This window comes from Chamaea fasciata, unplaced genomic scaffold, assembly GCF_029207755.1.
Source record: "Chamaea fasciata isolate MVZ Bird 193981 ecotype frontalis unplaced genomic scaffold, bChaFas1.0.hap1 SCAF_2, whole genome shotgun sequence".
Lineage (NCBI taxonomy): Eukaryota > Metazoa > Chordata > Aves > Passeriformes > Sylviidae > Chamaea > Chamaea fasciata.
The window spans coordinates 84,572,432-84,594,729 of NW_027094087.1; the positions used below are offsets into that span (position 1 = coordinate 84,572,432).

Here is a 22,298-nt window from a genome sequence, read left to right on the forward strand (position 1 = left end):
TGATTGACTGCCGTAAATTCCAGGTAGGTCTTTGGTATCATCACCTGAGTATGCAGGGATAAAATTGTGAAGGCTGGAGTTAAACTGGAGTTGAAACAGGTGAGAGATGTGAAGGACAAATAAGAGCATCAATAAGTACATCAGCAGCAAAAAGAGGACTAAGGAAATGATGGCACTGCTCCTTAAGGGGACAGAACAACAGCAGCATGGGATACAGAAAAGAGTACATCAGTGCCATCACTGCTGGCATGGCATAGTCTTGGAGCTCCCAGATCCTTACGGAGAGTAGCAAAGCTTGAGGGAGAAAGATGCTGTTCCCGGATGAGGAGCATGAAGTCAGAGACTACTTAGGTAAACTGGGCATAGGTAAGCTCATGGGATCAGATGGCAAGTGATGACACAAACAGAGCTGGCCAATGTCACTGTGAGGCCACCTTCTGCCATCTCTCAATAATCACAGTGTTCATGAGAGGTCCCCAAGGGCTGCAGGGATCTGAGCTACGGACATCAAGGAGGATACAGCTGAGTAGCTTCCCCTGAAAGTCTGGGAGATTACTTCCAGACATATTAAAAGCAAGAACTTCCAGATTGGGAACAGCCAGCATGGATATACTAAAAGCAAATGAGGCCTGGCCAACCTAAGCTGAGAAGAAAATGCTCTGTAATAAGAAGAGAGCAGAAGATGTTTACTTGGACCCAGCTTGTGACATGCTTCTCCATAGCATCCTTACAGTCAAGCAGGAGATAAGGACTGGATATGTTCACTCTGCAACAGATCAAGGGAAAAGCAGCAAGCCAGTGCATTTTTCCAGACACAGTTTTTTTCAATATTACTACTTCTGCGGTAACAGGAAAGATCATGGCACAATAAACTTTGGCCTGAATGTGAAATTTTTATACATGAAAGTTGGCAGGTTTTGCTACTATGTGGGAGAGAGCCTCCAGATGCAGAAGGCTGTGTTCTGGCCAGTGATTATTTTTAGATGATTACCAGTGTCCATCCGAACACAGCAATGTACCCTACTTTCAGACCACACTGAAGTACAAGAATACTTCATTCAGTCTTAATATTTCAATGATACATCTGCCCACCATGTCCTCTGCAAGTACCAGGACCCTCTGCACTGGCTTGTAGTAATGCCTTTGAGTCCACTGGTCTTACCAGCTATTACCCTGCATCTAACACAATAGGTCTTGCAAAATTGTGTCCAAGAAGACATCCTCTTAAACACCTACTCCCTAGCCCAGAACCTGGCTTTAATATCCTACTTTAGAGAATTAGTGCTTATGATTTTAACAGCTTATTCTAACATTTGAGAACTACTCATATTTCTAGTCTATATTTTTTGAAACAAAACAAAAAAACACATACTCTACCAGGATAGAAATACCTCTATTTAATTGCCTTTATTAAGGGATAATGTCAAAGAGCCAGATCTATTCTCCTTTTTTTTCTCCTACTTACTCCTTCTCCCCCTCTATACTCATAGCTCCACATATTTAAAGCTTAAAACTGCTAGTATCCAAAAAAGTAAAATTTTGCATGCATTGCCCAGTTTTAAAATTACTTGATCAAACTGTTCTTAACATTCATCCGCCAAACATATAATTTTTACTCGTGCTTTTAGCATCACACAAAAAGTGTACTTGCAACGTCTAGGCCTGGGAGTAGGTAGGGGAAGGAAAGGAATGACACGAGAGACAGTGGAAAAATCATACATGGGGCAGAGGACAGAGCCAGGTGTCACGCAGGGTGGCACAGGACCAGAGGGTTTGTTGCCCACCCTTCGGGCTGCATCCTCGGGTCCCAGTCTCCGACCCTTCCAGCCCCACCAGCCAGCTCTGCCCTCTGTGCCCCCCAGGGTGCTAGGTTTGAATAACACCAGGCATTTGATGACCTAAATTTACACCGTGGTGGCTCTCTGCCCAGCGCCGCAGGCTGGGACAGCAACACCGTCCCCATGCCTTTATACCTACGGGTCACCCAGCTCTCGGTCTCCGCGTCCTCTCCTCCCTTGCCTGGGCGGGACCAGACACGACGGGGCTGGCCAGGCCTGGCACTGCCTGTCTTCTCATGCCTTGGCTGACACATGGCTCCAGCATGGGCTCCTTTCCAGAGGTCATCGGCCGCTCCCCTTCCACTGCTCCCTTCTGCCAGCTGGCCATGGCTCCCTGCCCAGATTAAACGCGATAAACCCTGGGCGGGCTGCCATGGAGCCTGCTGGACAGGCTGGACTCTGGTGGGGACCTGCCCGAGGGACTCAGAGCTGGTGGCGGTCACTCTCCTTGCCCACAGCAGCGATGGGCCCTTGCTGTGCCACCAGGCCATGAGCTGCCCGCCGGCCTCCAGGGCTGTGTGTGAGGCTGGGCACCTGTGTCTGTGCACCCACGTGCACCCGTCTGCATGCGAGTGCACCCATGTGTGCGTGTTTATATTTGTGTGTGTTCGTGTATACGTATATGTGCGTGCCTGTGTCTCCGTACGTGTGCATATATGTGTACGTACGTGTATGTGTATGTAAGGGATACCCGGGCACCCACTCCCCTGTTCCCCTCACACCGCCCCGCCCGCAGCCCGCCTCCCGCACCCTGCGCGGGCGCATGCGCAATCCCCAGCCCCGCCCACCTGCCCGCCCGGCGCGGCACCCCGCACCTCGGCCCCGCGCTGCCCTCTTCCAACATGGCGGCCCCCGCCTCGCGCGCACGGACGCGCAGGCGCCGCCTCGGCTCCGCTCTTCCGCCGGGCGCCGCCGCGAGTGCCCACGGCCGGAAGGCGCGGCCGGGCAGCTCTCTATGGTTGCCCGCGGTGGGTAGCGCGCCGCCGCCGCCGCCTCGCCTCGCCCCCGCCCGCGCTGCACGCCGGGACACGGCCGGTCCTCCCTCCTTCTCTCCCTCCTTCCTTCCCGCGCGCCCCCCCCGCGCGCCCCGAGCCTGCGCCGCGCCGACATCCGCGTTGTCCCAAGATGGAGGTGCGGGAGTCGCGCTGAGCGCGGCCCGGCCGACACAGGAGCAGGAGGAGGAGACGCGCCCGCCCGGCCCGGCTCGTCCGCCCGCCTCTTCTTCCCCGCCCCGCCAGGCCGCGGCACCGGCAGCAGCAGCAGCGGCGGCGCCTCCTCCTCGGCCGCGGCCCGGCCCCGAGTGCGGCGCGGCCCCCGCATGAGCCCGGGCGGCAGCGGCGGCGGGAGCGCCCGGGAGCAGCAGCCGAGGTGCCCAGGTCGGTGTGGGCGCTGCGCAGGGCCGGGAGCGAGGATGGCGCCCGGCTCACGCTGGCCCTGAAGGGGAGGGAGGCGGCCCTGCCAGCTCCCCCGCGCCGGGGAGGGGAAGGCGGCAGCCCCGGGGGTCCTCTCCCTCCGCGCCCTGAGACTCAGGGGTGCGGGGCCGCCCCGGGAAGGCCGGGCTGGCGGGTGGGCCGAGCTTCTCCCGTCCCCCCGGGGAGACCGGGCTCGCTGGGCGACCTTGGGTGAACCCAGCCTGCCCCCACCTCAGTTTCCCGGTTTGGGGGCTGCTCTTGGGGGCTGCTGCGGGCATGGGACGGCTCGGTGCCGCTGGCGCGGCCGGCTGCCGGAGTGGGAAGTACTGCTAGGGTCTCTTAACTAGTGGTCAAGGCCTGTTTGACCAAGTGGGTCTGATCACTTGCTTGTGTTACCTTCTGTCCAGTCTGAGGATTGGATCTGAACCTGTGAGCAGGCTGCCTTGCTGATGCATGTGATCTGTCGCTCCTGACTGCAGGACTTTCTGGGCTTCAGTTTTTAAGCATACCTACAGTATTTCTGTTAAGGGATGTTATAGTACATTGTTGATTTGTAAATCAGATGTCTAAGATAATGCGTTGTGGTCGTTCAGAAGTTACTACTGCTTAAGAAACAAAATATGTTTCACAGTTCTCCTTTAAGTAACAAGAACCTATAATTTGTAGACTTGTAGTTATTTCTCCAGTTAATGGAAATACTTGTTTATGTTTCCTTCTGTGTGATGTGTTGGTCTAATTCTGGAACTAAGCGTGTGTATTACACATCACTGAAGGGATGGTCCCTCTGTCTGTATGGAAACTTACCTGCTTCAACAGGAGTCAGCAAACCTGAAGCCCTGTGAGAAATCAGCTTCTCAGAGTGGTTTTACCATGCTTCTTGCACGTCTAGCAGAAAGTTTCTCAGTGGAAAATTTGTACCTCTGTTTAGCTTTGATTTTTTAACAAAGTAAGACCTGCGTGATTGTACTGTCAATTTATCTTCTCTTCTTTCTCTCTCTCTTTTTTTTTTTTTTTTTTTTTTTTTTTTTTTTTTTTTTTTTTTGACTAGCTGACTGGTTTGAAAGGGAGAGGTCTAAAAGATAAGATTAAGTTCCTAATTCATGCAAATAGCATCCAGTTAGAGAGATTCCCTGGGAAGGAAAAAGGCATGCTCTGAGTTGTCGTGTGTTGTTAGACACTTGTGATGGGGGGAGAGGGAAATGATGGAGACAGTGAGAGGTGTACTATTTGATAAGAATGAAAACTGCTAGAAAATGTGCTTATAGTTCTCACAAACTGCTTGGTTTACATATTGGCTCTGAATAGTTGTGCCCTTTCATTGTGGAAACAGTTGAAAGTAGCTTTTAGAAATTTGAAAATATTGCAAAACTCAGTTTGAGTGTGTTGAATTGAAAGTATGAAATGTGTATTGCTAAATTGATATGGATATGCAGAGAAAACTATAATATGTTTGTCTTTTAAACCAGATGCAGTTTGTAGTGCAGTGTCATTCTGTCAACTCAGTACAGATAAATAATGAAAGAAAACCTAATCCACTACTTACAGAGCTGATACTTTTAATTGAAATTATTTCTGTATGATATTACATATGCTTCATCTCTCTTTTACAAATACCTTCCATTCCACTCTTAAAAGTTTGCTATTTAATGTAGCATTTTCCTGCTGGAATTAAGAAGTTCATTTTGTTTATTAGAGGTGTTTGGTATTTCTTCTCATTGGAGTGTCCTGAGCATCTCCCAAGAATATAGAAATAAAAGCACCAAGCTAGATACCAAAATGAATGTTTTTGAATGACTTGTTAGGGTTTATTTCAGGGTATGGTTCTGTGACTTTGTAAAAAAAGTCAGGCTTGAACTGCAGTGTGTTTTAAAGCCTAGATTTCTCAGTCCAAGTCCTCTTCAGAACTCTAAAGTTGTGTAGGTTTGATCTTTTTGTAATAACAAACAAGACTTCTGGTCTTTTCTCTTTTTTTTAATTGCTACTGCTGTTTAAAAACATGCGAACGATGATTCTTTTTGTGAATGGAGTTGGAAACTGTGTGTATATGTTGAATAAATCCAGGGATTTTCTCAGCCTGTTGGAGTCCCTGTTGGAGCACCTGGAATTTGTCCCTGATTGTTTTAACCAACTTGAGAAAATAAACCAGATTCTTTTTCATATCATTTAACTTCTCTTTTGAAAATCTAAAATGTCATGTGTACCACCATGACCCAGCACATAGAGTACAAAATCATGCTTGTTTCATTATGATCATGTCCTTTGTTGACATATTCTTCATTAGTTCTTGGAATTCACAGGTACTGCTTAACCAGATAAATAATGGGGGTGGAAATACCTTTGAGTTAAGTTTTAAGTTATGAACATGTTTTAACATGTAACATTTTATATAAACAGTAAATAGCATAGTACATGATATGGCACTTATCGTGGAATTAATTCAGTTTTTATGGTTTTGTAAATATGCATCATCCTAATTTTTGCTGTGCAGGAAAGATTTTTTTTTTCTCCCTCTGTTAGTTTTAGTTTTAGTTTACTTAGCAAATGTCCAGAGAGAATTCATCGTCTTTTATATGCAGGAAATGTCTTTCTCCCTCCCCACACCAGTTTACTCATACACCTGAAGATGAAAGCCATTCATTCTTAAAAATAGAACATGCAATTGAGGGAAAAGGGAACAGAATTCATAAAATATGTAGGCATAAATCTCATTTCCAGCAAGAGTCTTCCTTTCTGGTAGTGTGGGCCAAGTCTTTACTTTAATTAATTAATTGATATTGATTTTTAAACACAGGAGATGTGTTTTACAATTTTTCTGAAGGATCCAGTGTATTTAAGGTAACTGTGAATTTTTTAGAGGAGCAGTGTTAAAAGGTTTTCTGTCACTAATCAAATTCTGATTTGTACCTGGAAGGGGGAGAGTAATACATTTGCTATCAGAGTCTGTAATGAAAAAATCTAGAGTACATTGTTTACTTTCTAAAAAAAAAAAAAAAATTACTCCCTCACAGAAGTTCTGTAAGCTGTGCTAAATAGGTGGTGAGCACAGCAGTGAGCAAATCTCATGTTTGAAGTGAATTTTATCACCTTAAATACTTTGACCCTAACATTTACTGCTTTAACTTCTTGTATTAACAGGCAGTGCCTGATAGCCTCTTAAGGCTGTGTTACCCATGAATGAAAGTTTGAAAAGAACGCTGGTTCATAGGAATAGTAATGTGTATGACGTGTCTGGTTGGTTACCAGAAAGTCAGCAAATACGGTCTAAAGGTAACATTTTGCAACAAAGCACCACTTCAGCAACTATACCAGCTGGTGACACACTTCTTCAGGAAAATAACTTCATAGGAATTATATGAAAATCAAATAATGTTGATATCCAGGATTCAGGTTTGGCAGTGTAACACCTGACTAAATAGCACTTTAAATTGCTATTTTTGAATAGCCACACCTTCCTGTGGTTAGGAGGGATAGAGCTTATTGACAAAACAACTTGCTGGGTGCAAAATTACATTATAAATTAAATATTATCATAGTTCTGTCTAACAAATACTCTTATGAATGAATCTCTTAAAGGAAGCATTAACTACTTCTTACTTACTTTAATAGGTTGAGCCTGCTTCCCTGTATTATGCAAACTGCTGAATGGAGGAAGGGGGTGGAAGTCAGTCTTTACCAATACTCTTTCCGTTACCGTCCTGCATGGTTCTTTACCCATGTTTTACAGAGTGGTGAAGAATTAGGAGAAGCTGCAGTTGTTCAGCTGAGTGGAACTAAATGGGTGGCTTCCTTCTGGACCCTCACTTCACTTTCTTAGGTAAGAGGAGTGATCTGCTTCTTTTGAAGCTACTTGCATTTCCTTAGAACAGAAGTATATATGTTTTTTAGAGAAACTTCTAGTTAGCAAAGCAGAGCTTTGAATTTATTTTTTTTTTAATCTGATGGCTTGAAAAGGGCATTCACAGTATGTAGCTGTCCCAGTACTTTTCATTGAAAAGCATTGCGGTTTGCATCCATTCAAATAACTTTAAACTCTGCGTACTAACATAATTTACTTCTGAGAATCATGTTTATCTTACATGGTATGGCAGAAAGTGAACTCACTCAGAGGTGGATTACAGTGGTGGTGGGTATAGGACAATTTGAACTGATGTACCACTTGACTGCTTGATATGGAGTGCATTACTTTTTTTTTTTTTTTCCACAGACTTTGAATAGTTTAGGTTGGAAGGGACCTTTAAATGTCATCTAGTCCAAATTCCTCTGCAATAAGCAGGGACATTTTCAAATAGATCAGGTTGCTAAGAGCCCTGTCCAGCTTGACTTTGTATGTTTCCAGGGATGGGGCATCTCCTACCTCTGGGCAATCTGTTCCAGTGTTTTACCACCCTCATTGTATAAAATTACTTTCTTACATCTAGTCTTAATCTACTGTCTTTTAATTAAAAGCCATTACCTCCTGTCATAGCAGGCCCTTTTGAAAAGTCTGTCCTCCTCTGTCTTGTAAGCTCCTCTTCAGTACTAAACAAAGGCAAACAGGTCTCTCCAGATCCTTCTCTTCTTCAGGCTGAACAATACCAACTCTTTCAGCCTTTCTTCATAGGAGGGCTGCTCCAGCCCACTGATCGTTTCTGTGGCCCTCCTCTGGACTTGCTCCAACGAGTCCGTGTCTGTTGCGTGCTGAGGATTCCAGAGCTGGATGCAGCTCTCCAGGTGGGGTCTCAGAGGAGTAGAAGGGCAGACTGGTTGGTCTCCCTCGGCCTGCTGGCCGTGCTGCTCTTGTGGCAGCCAAGGATACATTCTGGACTGCAAGCACACATTGCTGGGACAGGGCTGGCCTTCTAACAACCAGGAACTCCAAGTTCTTCTGTAATCACTTCTGCTGCTAATTCCTTCATCCCCCAGCCTGTATTGAAACCGGGGGCTGTCCCAGCCCAGGTTCAGGATCTTGCACTTGGCCTCATTGGTTGAGGTTCCCATGTGCCCACTTCTCAGTCTTGTCCAGATCTCTCTGGATGGCATTCCATTCCTCAGGCATATCAGCCACACCACACAGCTCAGTATTGTTTGCAGGTTTCCTGAGGGTACATTTAGTCCCACTGTCTGTCATTAATGAAGCTACTAAGCAATAGTCTCAGTAGGGACCCCTGAGGGATACCTCTTGTCATTGATGTCCATCTGAACATTACGCCATTGACCACTTCTCTCTCTGTGCAACCACCCGACCAATTCCTCATCCACCAAAGAGTCCATCCATTATATCTCCAGTTTAGGGTGAAGGGTGTTGTGGGGGGACCAAAGGCCTTACAGAAGTCCAAATTGATGACATCAGTAGCTGTTCCCTTGTCCACTGATGCAGTCAGTCTGTCATGGGAGGCCACTAGGTTGGTCCAGCAGGACTTGCCCTTGGTGAAGCCATGCTGACTGTCTCAAATCTTCCTGTCCTCTATGTGCCTTCATGTTCCTTCCTCATGTGACAGAATGTCAAAGCTGTAACGTAAACAGCTAAAGACAAAATTTAAGTATCAAAATCTAAAGAGTGGTTTGAAACCCTAAGGAAATTTGATCTTGGTGGCCTGTGGATTGGTAGGATCACAAGCAGAAAATTACAGAATGTCTGTTTGGGTTTGGTGGTTGTTGCATAATGGTCTGGCAATGATTAGTCCATGTTGTTTGCATTTCTTTCTGGTGTTGTGTGAGGACTGTGACAGGACTTCTGACCAAGCTAGAGTTCTAGGTGTGAAGCTAGTTCATCTCTCCATAGAGAAGACCATGCCCTTTGCTTCCTTTGTCAGACCGCTTTTAGGACTTATTAATACTTCCTTGATAATCATTACACCAAAGAAATTGATGAAATGAGGTCAGGATGGTCGACACTCTCTCCCTTACCCTTAGGAGCTGTGTGCAGGGGAGGTACAAGAGTGATCTGTCTTGTGTTGCCAAGCTTGCAAGGCACTGAGAGATGCCAGGCTTGTCCAGGCAGCCAGGCTGTGGCAGTGCTTGTGTACTCCTGCTCTGGTATGCTCCCTGGGACCCAGGTTGGAGCAGCTGCAGTTCAGCAGGCTTGGGCTGTTAGCGGGTGGTGGAGTGGCTCTTACCGGAACTGAACTTCTCAAATGGGACATAGGTCAAAGTACTTCAAGAGAGGCTATCATAGTTGTAGAGGAGTTTTGCTTTTGCATTATGGTTGGTTGTATGTTTCAGCTAACTATTGCTTTAAATATTTTCATTTTACGATGTGGTATTTGCCATTTTCTTAAAAGAAACAAACTTTTGCAAAGCTAGATAATACTGAACAGGTCTGTCACTACCTCAGAATTTCTGCCAATACCATTTTTCATTTTTCTTATTTCTATAGCTATATTCAGATAAAGATTGCATGTTTTTTCATAGTGAAATCTCATGTCCAAAGTTTTGCTGGTGAATATTGTGTTTTACTATGAGTGTACACCCAGGTTTATTTTTAGAAACTCCAAGGTATACTGGTGTACACTGGCTGAGTAGCAACACCTTGTGTTTCAGCTGGTGAAGCAAAACTTCCTTATTGTAGCCAATAGAAATACATACTAAAGAGTCCACACAACCTGCAAATCCCATCAGATTTCAAGGACAAGAGGGCTCCCAAGAGAGTGGATCACTTCTGTGAAACCTTGGTATTTCTTGCTTGCAAAGACTGAGCCCTTTCCATAGTAAGGTTGTGAAAAATACTCCATTTGCATAATTTCTATAACCCAAATATCTGATTGAAAGAAGGATGTTTGAATACTTGTTTTTTTATTTGGCTAATGTGATTTTTGCTTACTGTTAAGAATGTTAGTTGTGGAAGAAAATTATTCTTAATTGAACTTAGATATTTGAAATTGTGTCAGAAAATTTATAATGCTAGGTATTTTTTCTTTAGGGTAGTGCTCTCAGAGTTTTTTTTTCTATTCCTGTTGTATTCCAGTTACTGGATAAAACCAGACAAACACAACAACTCAAAACCACAAGTGGAAAACATAATCCAAGCACCTGATAGAGATGACTTTGTGATATCTCTTATAAAGCCACACATGAGAGTTGCAAAATTTTTTTTGTAATTTATAATTGATTTCTTAAATATTTTGTAATTCTGTATGCTGCAGCGTGGTTAATTCAGTGCTTTACTCTCTTAATATAATTCAGTGTGCCTTGAAGTCTCCTTTTCTTACTGAAAATGTATGACATAGTTGTAAACAAGCAGCTTTTTTGGCTCTAGTCATATGATTGGTCAAGTTTTTTTTTTAATGTGGAGTGGAAGCAATAATGTTGGCCAAGCTTTTAGTCACATTGTTATTTGCATTTTTTTAGCCAGATGTGACTTAGTGCTAATTAAGTGTACTGAAGGTGCATGTTGAAGTACACCTGACTTCATTAAATCATTTTCGTTCCTTTTAGATGAACATTACAGGGTCTTACTTCCTTTTGTGTTGTCATGTAGCCTTTGAGCAAATGTAGACTTTAGACTTGGTAAACTGCTGAACTCTGTTCTGCCTTAGTGGTGGCTGATGGGGACAGACTGAAGGAGAAAAACTGGAAGTCCAGGAACTTCAGTTTTGTGTTGTTGGATTTGCACTTCTTTAGCTGTGTGTTATTATGCAAATAACCTGTCTACATCTCCTCCATTGTGGTCTTGTTTCCTCTCTCAGTTGTATGGTCCTGTGCTGCTCCATAGCTCCAGTTCTGTTTGGAACCTTTTTTTTTTTTTTTTTTTTGTCTCTATTGCCAGGCAATAATCGTAAGATCCCTGGTAGATATATTTGCCATACTTTCTCATGCTGTACTTGGTGCTGTCCTCCTACTCTGTGCACACTGAAAATTTGTGCTTTTGTATCTTAGAGGAGAATGAGGGAATTAAATGCAGATGACACTGCTCTATGTCTGTACAGGAGCAATATATACATTGAATCTGGAAGTCCTGCAACACAAGGTGTGAAAATATTGGTTGCATTTGTCAGAGTACTTTTAATTGAATTTGTCTAATGGCACCACTTTGAATGAAGAATGATTCTTTAGTAGAATATAAGGTATTTTGGATTTCTGCTGTGGATATGGAGTGGAAGTGCTTCTTACAAACGGGAAAATCATAGTTACTGTCTCATGTTGTTCAGATAAATTTTTCTTCTTTTTTTTCCAGAATGGTAGTAAAGTTTTATTGAAGCAGTTGCATATCATTAATACAGTAATCCTAACTGTACATAAAACTACATTATTGGTAGAATTGTTTGTTGAAATAGCACGGGGGGGGGGGGGGGTTGTTGGTTTGGGTTTTTGTTTTGTTTTTTTCCCCCACAAAACTTGTACAGTACCCTATATAACTTTTTTTTTTTTTTTTTTTTTTTTTTTTTTTTAAATACAAAAAAGTATGCTCACATTGTTAGTGCTTGGAGCTTTAGTTTTAAAACTGGTCCAGGATCACCCCATTTCAGTTTCCTGATAAAGAATTTGGCTCCTGACACTAAATGATTTCTTGCTGGTTTGACGTCTTTTAGAATAAAACTGAATGTACTATTAAGGTAACCAGATCGGGGTTTCCTATGTGGGAACCCTGATTTGTACTAGAGATAAGCCTAAATCAGCTGCGTTGGATTTGTTTGTTCTTAGTAGAGTTTTAAGCCAAGAAATTATGTATTCAGTCTTCACAGTACTGAAAATGTGATATTCTGTGCCAAATTACTAACTTTTTTGGAAAGTAATTAGTTGGTTTCATACATTCAGGGAATGGTTTGGGTTGGTAGGGGAACCTTAAAGAAAAATCTAGTTAAAAACCTCCTCCATGGGCAGGGACACCTTTCACTAGACCAGGTTACTGAAAGCCTCATTCAGCTTGGTTTGAACACCTCCAGTGATGGGGGATCAACAGCCCATGTCTTTCTGTAGTTATATGCATATGTGTCTGTTTCTGTCACCTTTTCCTTTGAAGCTGGTTGTGCTTTAGGTGTTTATTGAAAGTATTTCAAATAGGTTTTAGTCCCTTGTTAATTATGACTTCTTTGAAAATGAATTTATTGAAAAGCATACTGAACTCCAGCAGTTTTATGCACCCAGAACAAAGATTTGGTTCTATCTGTGACTTCTTTTGAGTGTTAATTTTTTTTTTCTTATTATAAGTGCTTGTTCTTAAAGAAAAGAAAATAAAGGACAAATTAAGGGGTGGGAAGGAGAAAGGAAATTGGTATTTGTAATGAACTGGATGAATGGAATTGTAAGACTCTGTTGCATCACTGCAGGGGAAAGGATAGGGAACACTGTTTGTATGAGCTTCATGCTTTTGTAGTTTGTCTAACATAATAATTCTTTTCTGTTGTGCTTTTTTATGAGAAATGTGATTTAATTTCATGCAGTTTAGTTATAGGTAGTCCTGTGAGGAGTGCGGAGTTGGGTATGATGATCCTTGTAGGTCCCTTCTGACCTGACATATTCTTTGATCCTGTGTTTCCTGTAGTTGCAGACTCGTGACTAATCAAATGCGCACTTTTGAATGTATTGTCTTGAAGTTGTATTGAGCTTCAGATTGGTATGGAGCAGTGTGCAAGAACTGAATTGTAATGTTTTGCATTATAGGTACAAGAACTGTAGAAGTCCATTTTAGAATTTGAAAGAACAAGATTCTGCAGCTCTGGAAAGATATGGTATGTTTATGTTTCCACTTACATTGTTTGTATGCAAGTAATTGTAAGAGCAAATAATTATACTTTGCTGAGATTTAAAAAAAGGTTGAAAATTAATTCAGGAAGAAGCACACATTAATTTTTCCCCTATTTAACTATGATATCTATTACTTAGTCATTATTCTCTATAAAACTACCTTATTTGATTTTTTGGGGGGAAGATAAATACTGATGATATAACATTGATGAATTCCCTTTTGATTTAACAAGCTCATCATCATGCTGCTACCATCCATTTATTTCTCCATGGATTGGATAAGAACTGGTGCGTTTCTGAAAGCTGTATGGGTTTTTTTAATTCGCTACTGAACATATTAATAGTGAGGATATGACTTGAAAAATAAGTTTAGAACTTGCAGAAGATTTATACAATCATCAGTGTTAGTCAAGTTTACAAACAGTAATGGTGGGAAATACAGAAATATAATCTTTATTAGCAGTGTTAACATAAGCCCATGGCACATGGTATCTCTTTTTTGTCTAGGCTTTTAAATGTCCAGCTAGCTTAAAAATATGTACATGTATTATGGCTTGAACTTGTAGTTATTTTAATTGCCATTTCCTAACTTAATTCTGGTGTAGTTCTCTGGTAGTACCTGGTATTACTGCACCACTTTATAGTGTCTCTAAGTTCTGTAGTTCAGCAACTTAGTACATAGAAAATTTTTGATGCTTCTAGCATCAATGCATTCAGAAAAACAACAACTAAGTCAATTTTTCTGCCATATTAAATAGGTCTGTTCACGCGTATACAAGATTTGTGTGTGGTTATTTCAATAACAGTTTCTAAGCTATGTGTGTACTTTCTCTTTTAACCATTTAAATTCTGGGGATGAGCTAGGTAACAGCTAATCCGAGTTTTCTGTGCCATGGGTTTATGTTTGGATTTTTCTTTTCAAGATAATTAACTTAGAAATATGCTTAAAGTTTAGAAATCTCAAATTTGCAGGAGAGTTGTTTGATGTCTTTTTAAGTTCTGTTTTGTAGGAAGCTACAGACAGGCTCTAATAAGACTGTTAATTATAAGCTGAGACTTTAGCTGTAGTGTGTACTGATTAAAAATTGTAAGTCTCTCAAAAAGCTACAATGTTACATTTTCACAATCCAGATGTTCCTGAGAGATTTGTATAGATTGGTCCTTTACTGTAGCAGGCATCTGGCAGGTAGTGTATATTCATTTTTGCACCCACAGCACCACTGGGACCACCCACCTGCTTCTTGCTCTCCAGTGTCAATACCAGTTCTGTGTATGATGGCTCTTCTTCAAACCTAAGCCATTATTTCTTTATTGCCTTTATTTCTGCTGGCTGCTTTTCTTCTGGATGTTTAACTGCTTGCCACTGTATGTATGCAGAGAGTCTTTGTAATGGTATGTGCTTCATAAATTGATGAAGAATTCCCCTCTAATTCCCCACAAATTGTGAGTAATAAATACTAACGGAACATCAGAAAAGCTGAATGTTGTGCTACAGAATTGCATGGTAGCTTGGTTTTAATATCAATTATATTTAAACAAACATGTTGAAGAACTTGGTGAACAGAAAGATGCTTTAAATGGAAGGCAGGCATGAGAGATGGGTGGCAAAAGAAATCAAAATAGAGCATAAGCAAAAAGACAGATGGATTAAAAGTTTAAGTAGTAAAGTTGAAGCAAAGCTGTAAAACTTACCTGACAGCAAAATAACTTAACATGTTGAGTAGCCAATAAAATAAGAGTTACTAAAAGACATTTAAATAGGTAATTGGATTTCACCTACTGGTGTAGAAGGGACTTTTTGTTCATGAGTCTGTATCATTTTGGAGGGAGCCTGAAGTAACAGGTATAACATAACTGAAATGGAAACAAATGGTTCTGCTGCAAAAAAAATCAGAGGGGGGTGTGTGTAGTGGAAGAAAAAAAAATCAGCTGTGCTCTAAGTGTAAAACACAGAAGCTAAAGATAATTTTGGATCTTTCCTGCTTTTTCAAAGGTGAACAAAATACATATCTCATCTCACTGAAATATTAGACCAAAACCAGACGTCGGAGGCAAAATCTAGAGTCCAAAGTTGCAGGGGCAGTTGTAGAAAATGGGAATAACACACAGGCCTCTAGCTTTGGCCTGAGGGGAGGGAATGGGAGCAAACATTAGATATTTTTCTGTTACTCTGTGATTCATGGATATCACAGTTTAACCCCAGCTGGCAACTAAACACCAAACAGCCATTCTCTCAACTACCCACACAGTGGGATGTGGGAGAGAATTGGAGGAGTAAAAGTGAGATAACTCATGGGGTTGAGATAAAGATAATTTAATAGGTAAAGCAAAAGCTACAAACACAAGCAAAGCAAAACAAGGAATTCATTCACCACTTCCCATGGACAGGCATATATTCTGTCATCTCCAGAAAAGCAGGGCTCCATCATAGGGAACGGTGACTTGCAAAGACAAATGCCCGAACTCTGAACATTCCCCCTTTTTCCTTCTTCCCTCAACTTTATATGCTGAGCATGATGCCATATAATACGGGATGTCTCTTGGTCAGCTGGAGTCAGCTGTCCCAGCTGTGAGCCCTCCACACTCCCTGTACACCCCCAGCCTCCTCCCTGGTGGGGTGAAGAGCAAAAAAGGCCTTGAATATGTGAAAGCACTGCTCAGCAATCACAAGAACATCCCTATGTTAGCAAAAGTCCAAAACACAGCCCTGCACTAGCTACTATGAAGAAAATTAACTCTATTCCAGCAAAAACCAATACAGTGGAGAGTACTGACATCAAGGCAAAGTATGTGTACAGATACTATAGGATGGAGCTTTTATGTAAATGTGTTTGATCTCTTTGCATTGAGATGCACATAATTCTACCTTTATGAAACTCAGTAACTTGTGTTTTTACTGAAATGTAAATTCCAGAGTAGCACTAACTTTTATTTGAAGATAGTAGCAAATTCAGATTCCCATCCCAAATAATTTATTCAAATGTTAATTGTTCTCATTATCCTGCATGCTGTGTTCCTGCTATAATTTGAATTTGTCGGCCTTCAGTTTCTATTCATGGGGATTTTATATGCATTCTTTCAGTTGGAAGATCTTTATGTATTCTTTTTGTGCTATGAGAAGTCTTAGTTTCTTCCAGTATCTGTATTGATAGGCTTGATGAACTTTGAACTCTTTTCATTGTCTAATCACAAGGCATTTTCTTCTATCTTCATGCTGTCTTTGTGGCTCTCTTCTACTAGTTCTGGAACGCCTTTGAAGAATATTGAATAATTGGAGAACTGGGTTTAAGTTTGGAAGATGTGTGAAGTACTTTATGCAGATGAACAGACACTCTTCCTGGGACCCTTCATGAGTCATATCTGTCATTCTTTTTGTACTACATGGGAGCGTGTGTACGTTTGTACATCAGTTGTGACTGCTTTAGTCACTTTAGGTTGGCATTTTCCAGGATAGAACCCAGTTCGTTTGGTTTTCTAACTAATGTGATTTTGCATTGTTGTTACTAGTTGAATTGCTTGGTTTACCAGGCAGCGGGGGAAAAAAATTCTTGTAGAGGCCTTATTACTGTTTGTTTGGGGCTTTTTTGGCTGCATTGGGATTTATATGATCAGGTTGTATTAGTGGCTGTTTTATTTTACTGTAGAATCAGTAATATTTTTGCCTACTAATTAGATGAAGAAAACATTTTATGTTTTGTTCATTAGAAATAGCATACGGGCAAGAAAAGTAATTTGTCCTTCCAACTTCATGAAGAAATATAGGCTCAAACATGCCTATTACGTTACTTCTTTTTTTCTTCTGCCTACGACAATTAAGATTGAATTTAGGGGTTTGTTGAATATTCTTCAGGACATTTGATTCAATCTCAAGTTATAATAGGCCAACTCTCCTATTAGGAGTCAGTTTCTTACTGTGTAGATATGATTGTTTCATTGAGGTACTCAAAGTCAATCTGGATATATATAAGATTCATTCTTGGGGCATTTAGAGGGACTCCTAGAAGACCTTCAAAAGCTGTCTTTAGTGGTACATTCTTGAGAGAGATGGTTATATTTAATTAAGCAACTCAAATTCTGGTACTGAAAGGTAAGGTGGATCATGGTACTTCCTTGTACAGTGAATCCACCTGTATTTTCATCATAGATCAAAAAGAGAATCTTAAATTTGGATCAAAGATTACTTGGATAGATACTTAACATTCCTTTGTAAAGCAAACTTAAATTTTTACTATTGCCACTTCCCACAAGTTGCACTGTTTTAATAAGTCAATCAGAAGTTACAGTTTAAATAAGGGAAGTGTTCTTCCTCTAGGGGTTCTTCTAGACCTTAGATACTATGTGTCAGCTGCCAGATTGCATTGCTCTCACAGAAGGTGACCATCAAATAATCCAGGGATAGTAGCAGGTTCAGGGAATGCATGTAAGTAACAAATAAGTGATCAGTGCCTGGAAGTTATTTGCCTTTTTTCTTTTTTTTTTTTGTTGGTGAAAAAACTTACAGTCAGGGTGTGGCTTTAGGTTCTGTATGTTGAGGCTGGGGACCTCTTCCTGCCTTGTGCTTGTAGACATTCACGGTTTAAGGAAGTGTGCTGTGATCTTTCATCAAACTATGCAACAAAGTTGGTTTAGCCCCTTTTGATGCATCTGAACTTGCTTTCTGACATCTTGTTCTTTCACTCATTGTTTAACTCCTTGAGTTGAGAGGAACATCTGTTTTTATTTTAAGAAAATATTCACCTGTACCATCTTGGAGAAATAGATGTTCCAAATCACTGCATAAACGTTATTTACCCTGTTCCTTTTTGATTAGGACTAGTTCAAGTAACAAAGTTCTTCAGATACATGGTTTGAAGACATGGATCCTTGTTTATTGTCATGCTAACTGTAGTAGGGGTTGTTGCAGCCCTAGTTGATTCTACCCATAGTAAATAGTCACTAGGCAGACCCAGGTGTGTCTGTCCTGGAGCCTGCCCCAGTCCCAAAAATCCTGGCAGCCATCTTGGGTTTTTTGGGCATACTCCACAGGCACAAACTTCCTTTCATACCTTCAGCTGCTCAGTGTGTCTGTAAAAGCCTAAACTGTAAGCCATGCTGATCATAACAGTGAGAACCAGGGAAATTTGTTTGAGTAATAAGAATAAATATCTGCTCCATGGCTACTGTTTCTATCTTCTGTAAGCTAAGTTACAAATAGAGGAGGTTTTTTGTAGAGAAATTCCTGTGACAGAAAAGCAGTTGGTTTAGACCAATTCACAGTTCTTAATACCGTTTTCCAAGATCCTAGTTTATTCATCAGTGTGGTTTTCCTTTCCCAATCAAGGGAAAGTCTTTTGACTCTCTTAACCAGGTGGGGGGGGGGGTTTCTGCCTTATTTGTATCAAGCAGTCAAAATGTCCTTTGAAATATATTCAGAATAAATCTTTGATGGCAATCTCCATCACCACCCACCCTGTGTTTCAACGTGCTGGTCTCTTTGCCAGCACACACTACGCTGCTGATGCATGAATGAGTAAGGTTTTAGAAAAATTAGTTCTTTCATCTGTGCTGGGGAATCCTTGCCAATCATTTTCTGTCCCACAGGAGTGGTAGCAAAGATAAGTGGGGAAGGTAGGATGAGAAGGAGATAAAAGAGAAAAATGATTCATTAAGGGTTTTTGCATCTAGGCTGCTGAAAAGAAACCTGAGAATATTAGACCACAGTTACAGTTAGTCTAGTTTTAAGGTATTGTGCCACAAATCAGAAGTACCGAAACTACCTGACTCAAAGCTCTGACCCATGACAAATTCAGTTTGTAGATAGAAATTTCACAACAAAGCTTAGATGAGTTAACTTCAGCTCAGTGAGATGTGTGACAGTTCAGACACTGCCTCCCATCACAGAACTGCTATAGATACTATGTTCAGTGGTGGGGTAAATCAGACTAACAGAGTTGGATCTGTATCAGGCCTTGGCACAAACTTGTCTTGATGATGACTGTGGAGCTGCCAATGTAATGTATATTTTTTAACATTCCAAAATCTGGTGGTGTTTGAATCCAGTGCCAGCACTTCATGTGCTCCTTCACTGTTGTCAGTTGTGTTCATGGCTTCTCCCATGTGAAACAGCCTCAGGAAAACTGTTTTACTAAGGTGATGGCAGCTTGGTGTTCCAGCATGCTTCCATTTGAATGGAATACTACTATAATAAGCTTTTGTCAATAGTCTGGGTCGTATAGGACCAAGTCTAGTAGGGAGTCATTGGTCAGGCACACTCCAGAACATGAGCTGCTACTTCTAGTAGTCAGACAGAATGCAGATTTCCTTACCAATGAGGCTTTAGAGATGATACCACTGTCCTCTGACCAGTGTACTAAAAGTTGGGCAAAGCGCTAGAAGCAGTGTTAGAATAGGCATGTTTCCTCAAAACTAAGGCTTGCCTGAAAGTGGATGTTTTCAGGTCTTAATCAGAATGTCTTAAGCAGAGCAGTGTTTTACACCTTCTTAGTTTTGCATCATCATCTTGGGTGTTGCCTTTCTGTACAGCTGATGCCAGCAAATATTAAATGGAAAATCTTTACCCTGTTCCGTAATGTTGACAGATGAGGAACCTTTCCAACTGACTTAATCATTGTTCTGTATTCCTGGCATTGACTCAGTTAAACTTTGACAGTTTACACCTATGTACTGGAGAATCTGTTTTGTTTTGGAGATTTTTGGTAGCCTACTTCTTTTTTACTTTCCTTGTGTCAACTACACTTGTGTTATGATGAAAACACTCAAATATTACTGACATTAAAATCAACAGATGAAACTTTACCTAGCACAATGAATGATAAAACTGATAAGCATCATTCTGAAACTAAGACAAATTTTCATCTGTGCCAAGTTTGTGCCAGAATGGCAAATTGTAGTGGATTTGCAAAACTGGGCAGCTTTTCTGACAGATGTTGGAAAATCATGAGCCATGCTGAGATCTTACTGCAGTACTGTTGTGATAGGCTGGACTGAAGCATAAAAGAAGGTGCAGTAAAGAAATAAATGTTTTTTACTAAATATTTAAAGCTGTCTGATGTGCTCTCTTAGTATTTGCACCAGATTGTTATGTCTGCAGGTGTTGCAGAGAGCTGTGGTTGTGCCCTCAATAGCTTTGTGCACCTTCATTCTGTGTGAGGCTTTTGCTGCATGGCAACCTGCAAATGTGGGGTTTCGTCTGGTTTACCACAGGAATAAAATTCTCAGGATACTGTACAGAGGTCTGTCTTCATAGCTACTGCCCTTAAGAGAAAGTAAGATGACTTTTTATTTACTAAGCACAGTATTAACATTGCAATTTTAATCAAAACTTTATATTAGCAGAAAGCGAATGCTGTTTGTCGTCTGATTCTCCTTCAGAGGCCTTTTGTCTTTTCTGGCTTTCTCCAGTGCACTTAGGAGCTTGGTGGGGGGAGAGAGAATGGGATGAATTGAGTGTTGAGGATTATGTTTGGAAATATTTTATCCGTTAACTTTGGTTTAGAGTAGATAATAGCAGTAGGTAAGAGACTAACTGGTTCCTTTTCAGCCATGGAAGTAATCAGCTGGGGTGGTCCCAGGGCGCTCTGGGCACGAGTATTGCTGAGTGATCATTGGCTGCCACCTGCGTGACAAAGTAAAGGACCAACCCTCCAATTTATACCAGTGGAGCCAGATCACGGGAAACAATTGACAGGTAAAATATACTTTTGAAAATTTAAGGGAGAGGAGACATGATATAAATGGAGCAAAGAACCTGAAAGATTTGCCATAGATAGCAAAGGTTGCTCCTCTGAAACTTTTACATAGCTTACTTCTTTTTGACACAGCAAAGTTCAGGTTACTTGTTGCTACCCTGTGAACAGAGCCTTGCTAGGAAACAATGTTAACCAAGTTGTAGCAGCAATAATCTACCAGATTTTACTGTAGTTAGAAATTGCAGTTCATGTTTATGCACACACTTCCAGATCTTTGAATGCTTGTGGTCTTGATATTGCGTGTTTTCTACTGGTCCAAGAGATGGGTATGGCTTTTGGGTTTTTAGAAAGACTGAAAATAAGTTGCTGAATTTTCAAGTTTACCAGTTGATTGTTCTGTAGTGAGTTACTCTAGAAGTTAGAATGCCATGCAAAAAATGAATGTAAGTCATAATCTCACTGATTAAACAATGCCTAGCATTAATATTTTTCTTCTTTTTATTTTTTTATTTAGAGAATTGGCTGAAAATAATTTTTAAGGACTTTTAACGAAATTATTTTTTACTTATTTAGAATTGTTAAGCTTATGCTTAGCCCAGCGTGATACAGGACTTGTGCGACAACTCGGTTTTGATCAGTGACTCAAAATTGTGATCACCCTGATGTCACCGAATGGCCACAGCTTGTAAAAGGTAAGCATAAAACATATCAGCTTGTTTCTCAGGAGTTTTTCTGCTATAATGTTTATTTTAAGGTATTTAATTTGTATGGCTTGAAGATAGTTTTATTAATAATATTAAGTTACATGGTTTGTTTAAGATAAGTCAGCTGGCAAAGTTGACATACACTCCTGCTAACAGTGATTTCAAAGCTTGCTTAGTTTGTCCTTGCCTGCTTTTAAAAATACAAGCACTGTGGTGCTCCATGATATCCCTCTTAAGAACAACACTATCACTTAAAAGTCTCTGGTAGTTTTTACTGTCATACTGAATTTCTGTATAAATTGTTTAGCATACTTATTCAAGCATGTGTTTAGTTTTTGTTTTCAAGTATTTATCTGGGATGCTTGATGATGTTAAAGTGTGTTAAGCTTGAATACCATTAGTTTTCTCATCTAGAGGGGTACACTGGAGGTAAAAGGAGTGGCTTCTAGAATGCAGAAGTTGTTCCCTGTGTTACTGGAAATGAGCCACCATTTGAATTTGCGAGCTCATACTGCAGTATTCAGATTAGTTGGTGTCTTGTGATCAGTATCTACAATCAAATTCAAAGGTGAAATTTTTAAGAGCATTTGCTCTGAGATTTTCTCTGAACAGAACTCTTGTTTCAGATTTTAAGCATGATGAAAGGACGTCTTGCCGTACTATATAGTTGTTTTTCAGTACTGTTGCCTGCTCACAGGAAATAACAAGGTATCTTGTTTGTAAACAATTGGGTATTGCAAAATAAATAGCTTCTCAGCAAACAAGTACAATTCCTCTGATTAGATTGATCTTCCACTTCATTTTCCTGAGTATTCCAAGCTCATTTTATTAGGTGCTTACATTGTCATTTGAAACCTTTTAAAATCAAGTTAATATGTCCATTTATAGTTCTGCACATCATAGTTACAGTAGGTCTGCTCATGTTTTAGAAAACAGTAAGCTGAAGGCATTTTTACCCTGTGTTCTGCAGAACCACTTACCTTAGAAGACCAA

At 40.9% G+C, this 22,298-nt stretch overlaps 1 protein-coding gene across 6 annotated transcripts in view; it reads left to right on the forward strand.

Moving 5' to 3' along the window:
• Positions 1 to 2,781: 2,781 nt before the first annotated feature.
• The window catches only part of UBE3A (ubiquitin protein ligase E3A), a 61,161-nt gene continuing 41,644 nt past the window's right edge, over positions 2,782 to 22,298 (forward strand). For 2 of the 6 annotated variants that reach the window (XM_066176536.1, XM_066176538.1), the window contains exons 1-5: positions 2,782 to 3,214; positions 6,975 to 7,064; positions 12,830 to 12,897; positions 20,454 to 20,600; positions 21,175 to 21,293. In XM_066176536.1, coding sequence (XP_066032633.1) covers positions 21,274 to 21,293 — 20 coding nt within the window. In that variant the 5' untranslated portion in view covers positions 2,782 to 3,214; positions 6,975 to 7,064; positions 12,830 to 12,897; positions 20,454 to 20,600; positions 21,175 to 21,273. Of the gene's footprint in view, positions 3,215 to 6,903; positions 7,065 to 12,829; positions 12,898 to 20,453; positions 20,601 to 21,174; positions 21,294 to 22,298 lie in introns of those variants that run through there. The other 4 variants (XM_066176540.1, XM_066176539.1, XM_066176537.1 and 1 more) reach the window with 4 other exon arrangements.